Source organism: Chiloscyllium plagiosum, chromosome 15 (genome assembly GCF_004010195.1).
Source record: "Chiloscyllium plagiosum isolate BGI_BamShark_2017 chromosome 15, ASM401019v2, whole genome shotgun sequence".
Classification (NCBI taxonomy): domain Eukaryota; kingdom Metazoa; phylum Chordata; class Chondrichthyes; order Orectolobiformes; family Hemiscylliidae; genus Chiloscyllium; species Chiloscyllium plagiosum.
In genome coordinates this window covers 314,494-319,682 of record NC_057724.1, presented here as the reverse complement: position 1 = coordinate 319,682, position 5,189 = coordinate 314,494, and the positions used below count along the sequence as shown (strand labels likewise).

At 42.2% G+C, this 5,189-nt stretch overlaps 1 protein-coding gene across 3 annotated transcripts in view; it reads left to right on the top strand.

Moving 5' to 3' along the window:
• Positions 1-902: 902 nt before the first annotated feature.
• The window catches only part of commd1 (copper metabolism (Murr1) domain containing 1), a 108,658-nt gene continuing 104,371 nt past the window's right edge, over positions 903-5,189 (top strand). The window contains exon 1 of one of the 3 annotated variants that reach the window (XM_043704238.1): positions 903-1,124. In XM_043704238.1, coding sequence (XP_043560173.1) covers positions 954-1,124 — 171 coding nt within the window. In that variant the 5' untranslated portion in view covers positions 903-953. The remainder of the gene's footprint in view (positions 1,125-5,189) is intronic. The other 2 variants (XM_043704241.1, XM_043704240.1) reach the window with 2 other exon arrangements.

Here is a 5,189-nt window from a genome sequence, read left to right as displayed (position 1 = left end):
AGGGCTCATGCCCGAAACGTCGATTCTCCTGCTCCTTGGATGCTGCCTGATCTGCTGCACTTTTCCAGCAACACATTTTCAGCTCTGATCTCCAGCATCTGCAGTCCTTACTTTCTCCTATCCCTAATCAGCCCTTGCCTTTCCAAATACATGTACATCCTGTCCCTCAGGATTCCCTCCAACAACTTGCCCACCACCGATGTCAGGCTCACCGGTCTATAGTTCTCTGGCTTGTCCTTACCACACTTCTTCGGTTAGGGAGTAAGATTCTCTTTCTTAAAGGACATTAGTGAACTGGACACATTCTTCAAACAAATCCAGGCGCTTCATTGGTGAACTCATTTTCAGCATTACCTGGTAAGGTCAATTTGATCATATGTCAAAAACTCGTTATATCTTATTTAAAAAGTGATTTTGATTTAATAATGTTCTGCGTCTGTTAGAGAATGTCAGGAATAAAGACGTTTTACTGTCTTGATTAACAACTTACCAGTAGATCTTGGTCCACAGCTCTGTATATTCTGGAATTTCAAGAGTACCCATGTCCTTTTTTAAGTGTAATTAAGATTTCTGCCTCTATCAGAGTACAATTTACTGACAGAGTCAGCCCTGCTGAGAGATGCAATGCAGAGTAGCTGGGAACCACAGGTGAAACTGCAGTGGTATTGGGAACTGCAGCAGAGATGGAACTGAATTGGAGGAGCTGCAGTAGCAGCGGTATTGGAAGCTGCATTGGAGGAGCTGCAGTAGCAGCGGTATTGGAAGCTGCATTGGAGGAGCTGCAGCTGTCGTGGGATTGGAAGCTGCAGTGGTGGATGAGCGACAATGGAAGCGCTGAATCAGGTCGCTGCATTTCAATTAGAAACCGTTGTGGGACGCTACAGATGCTTTCTGGAGCGACGTGAGGAAAAGGGGTCAAAGGTCGACCGGTCTGCTCGTGACGTCAGAGCATCATGGCGGAGCAGCACTCTCAGTCCCTCAGCGGCTTATTGAGTGGCCTGGTTCAGCTCATCTACTATCGCAACTCTGGCATTACCGAGCAAATGCTGAAAGAGCAGCTCTATCCTGACCTGCCGCAGCAAGATTTCAGAATTCTGCTCGAGAAAATGGCTGGGATACTGCGGGTAAGTGCAAACGTGACTCCGCCCACCCTGGGCCCCTCCCCTTCGGCTTTGTACAGTTTCAGCGAAGTTTCCTTACTTTTGTACTCGATGCCTTTTTCCAGCACTGCCAAAACTACATTGTGCTTTTTAAAAACTACCTATTGTAACTGCACTATAGTTTCCTGCCATTCATGTTCGAGGACACCTAGATTCCTCTGCACTGAAGCCTTTTTACGTTTAGTTCAGTTGCCTTTTAATTCCTAAAACCAAAATGAATAACCTCACGCTCATCCACATTAACCCCCTGCGAAATTTGACCTATACATCTAACATCTTTATCTATTCATAAGGTTTTTGTTTTGTTGCAACTTATTTGCCATCTATTTTAATGTCATCAGCAAATTGGGCAATAATGGTTTCTATTACTGCACCCAAGTCATTATTATAGAGTGTAAGTAGTTGGATTCCAAGGACTGAATGCTGTGGCACCCCACTCGTCACATTTTCAGAAAAATACACATTTATCCAGACTTTGCTTTTTGTTGGTTAGCCAATTCTCTGTTCAAGCTAACCCATGTGATCTTAGCTTGTGTATTAATTCTTGTGTATTCATTTTGGTTTTAGGAATTAAAAGGCAACTTAACTAAATGTGTGGCAACCTTGTTAAATACCTTTGGAAGTCCAGATGTAATATATTTACAAGATTGCCATTATTCACTTTGCTAGTTATATTTTTGAAGAACTCTAGTCAATCATGATTTACCCTTCATAAAATCATGCTCAGTCTGATGGACCGATGGACCAGTTCCATTGTCTTGTTTAATACTTCCTCATTAATGGTTTCTAACAGATGTTAAACTAGTCCGTATTTTCCTACTTTCTGCCTCCCTGTTCGAATTAGGATGAATTAGTGATTTTCCCATTCATTTGAATCTTTACTGCATCAGGGAATATTAAAACTGCTGGATCAACTTTCTCTGCTATTGCTTCCTTTAAGACCCGAGTGAGAATGTGTGTAGAGAAAGAGTTAAGTTTTGAATTTTGTGAAGCAAGAGGTTCAGCTGAGCATGACTTAGATCAGATAAGAGCTTGCAGTTAACAATAGGGTGCTGGAGGCAAGGGTAATGGGTTAACAAGGTGGAAAAGCAGTCATTATGTAGAGCCATTTAACAATATTGGAAGCGTTCAGTATGTGAGGTCAGTTTAACAAGGTAAAAAGTATTCTTTATGTGAAGCCAGTTAAGGTTAAGAACATACATACTGTAACACCAGATGGCTTAATCTTTGCTATTGATACTCTCTGATTGCAACAGTCACCCAATCAATATGTCTGTTGCCTTACCTGGATGCTCCTCCCTGTAAAATGAGTACATAATTCATTAATAAACCGGAACATAGGACCTGTACTGCGCTGTAATGTTCTTCGGCCGTCTGTTGCGCCAACCTGTCATACCAATCTGAAGCCCATCTAACCTACACTATTCCATGTACATCCATATGCTTCAACGTTTGTGCGAAGATTTGTAGCTCGGGTGCTCGTTGTTGTGGTTCTGTTCGCCGAGCTGGAAGTTTTTGTTGCAAACGTTTCGTCCCCTGGCTAGGCGACATCATCAGTGCTTGGGAGCCTCCTGTGAAGCACTTCTGTGATGTTTCCTCAGGTATTTATAGTGGTTAGCCCCACTATACACACCGGAGGAAACATCAAAGAAGCGCTTTGCAGGAGGCTCCCAAGCACTGATGATGTCGCCTAGCCAGGGGACGAAACGTTTGCAACAAAAACTTCCAGCTCGGCGAACAGAACCACAACATCCATATGCTTGTCCAATGACGACTTAGATTTGCCAACTTTAAGTACATTTACTACCGTTGCAGGCAAAGCATTCCATACCCTTACTGCTCTCTGAGTAAAGAAACTACCTCTGACGTTTGTCCTATATCTATCACCCCTCAATTTAAAGCTATACCCTCTCACCGTCATCATTCTTGAAAAAAGGGTCTCCCTGTCCACCCTATCTAACCCTCCTGATTATCTTGTATGTCTCTATTGTCACCTCTCAACCTTCTCTCTAACGAAAACAGCCTCAAGTCCTTCAGCCTTTCCTCGTAAGAACTTCCCTCCATACCAGGCAACATCCTTGTAAATCTCCTCTGCACCCTTTCCAAAACTTCCACATCCTTCTTATAATGCGGTGACCAGAACTGTACACAATACTCCAAATGTGGCCATACTAGAGCTTTGTACAGCTGTAGCATAACCTCATGGTTCCGGAACTCGATCCGTCTATTAGTAAAAGCTAAAACACTGTATGCCTTTTTTTTTATAATATATTTTTATTAAGAAAAAATAGATATTTAAACATTACAACAAATACAAAACAATGCAATTCAAAACAGTACAAAAATAGTACAAAACTAAACCCAAATAATAAAAAAAATCCCCAACCCACCCTCCTATACGAATGTATAAACATATATAGAGAAGTATAAAATTTAAAAAAACCCTAAACTAGCTATTTAACTAAATAAATACCTAACAACAAGCAAATAGATAGTAATAACTCAGCCCAGTCAAACAAAACACTCATACATTCACAGTTCCTCCTCCCTGGATATTGGACTCATGAAACACAATCGTTACGGCTATATAAAAGCCCTTGTTAGTGTGGCAGATAAATCTGAGTTCAGGTATTTCAAAAAGGGTTGCCATGTCTTGTAAAAATTCTCAGGTTTGTGGTGTACCATATTTGTGAGAAAATCCAGGGGAATATGCTCCATTACAATCTTCCAACAGGCCTGGGGGTTTTTCTGATATCCAACCTAGCAAGATATTCTTCCTTGCCCAGAATGTAAGAATATTGAAAAGTTTTTCCTTATGCGAGTCTGCAGGGAATACAATGGGTAGGCCCATAAGAAGCGAAATAGGGTCCTTCTCCACCCCTACACCTAAAATCCCCTCCATTGCACCCACCACAGCGATCCAATATGTTTGAAGCCTGTCACAAGACCAAAGACAATGGGTAAGAGTACCGTACAAACCTTGCACTTTGGGCATGCTGAAGATACCCCTGGTTTAAATTTTGACAAACGGTCTGGGGCTAAGTGGACCCTGTGGAGAATCTTCAACTGTAAAGTATGGGTCCTATTGCAAATTGATATCTTCCTTGCATTCTCCCAAATATCCTCCCATGCCTCTGAAGAAACTTCAACACCCAGCTCTCTTTCCCACATCTTGCAGAGTCAATCAGACTCATCTGAGGTGGCACCTCCCAATTGGTGATATAGAGTACTGACAGAGAGTGTACTATAAGCCCTTAGTACCCCTCTTTCTATGTCAGATTTGTAGGGATAAGTCAAAAGTGTGGTCCTTTTTTGAATAAAATCCCTGACTTGAAAAAAATGAAAGAGGTTACTATTAGGTAACTCGTACTTCCGTACTAACTGATCGAAGGACATCATCACATCTCCCTCAAATAAATCACCCATGCAAGATATACCCCTAGCTGCCCAACATTTAAATCCTGAATCTATCATACCTGGTTGAAAACCCGGCATACCCACTAAAGGTGTAAACAAAGATGTTTTACCAATATTACCATCCCTCTGCCGAATTGCCCTCCATGCTTTAACAGTATTGATGACTATTGGGTTATGGCAATATTTCCTAACTGTCCTCACCTTGTCCAAAAACAGCAAACTGGTAAGGGGGCACCTTGCCTGGGAGACTTCGATATCTAGCCATATTGAAAGAGGGTCCCCACAAACCCAATCACTTACGTAGGTCAAAAGCGAGCTTAATTGGTAATTTAAGGTCTACTTCCCCCCCCCCCCCCCCCCCCCTTCCCAAACTGAGGGGCAACTGTTCAGTCTCCTGAGTGTGTGTTTATTGAAAATCAGGGGGGGAGCGTCCGTATAGGGTATAGCAAACGAGGGAGAATATTCATCTTAAGCGCTATCCGACCCAACCGTGAGACTGGAGATCTTGTTTAATTTTTTCAAATAATTGAGTAAAATTGGCTTTGACCAGCCAATCTAGAACTGGAGTAATGAATATGCCCAAATACACACAACCCCCCTGTGACCACGTAT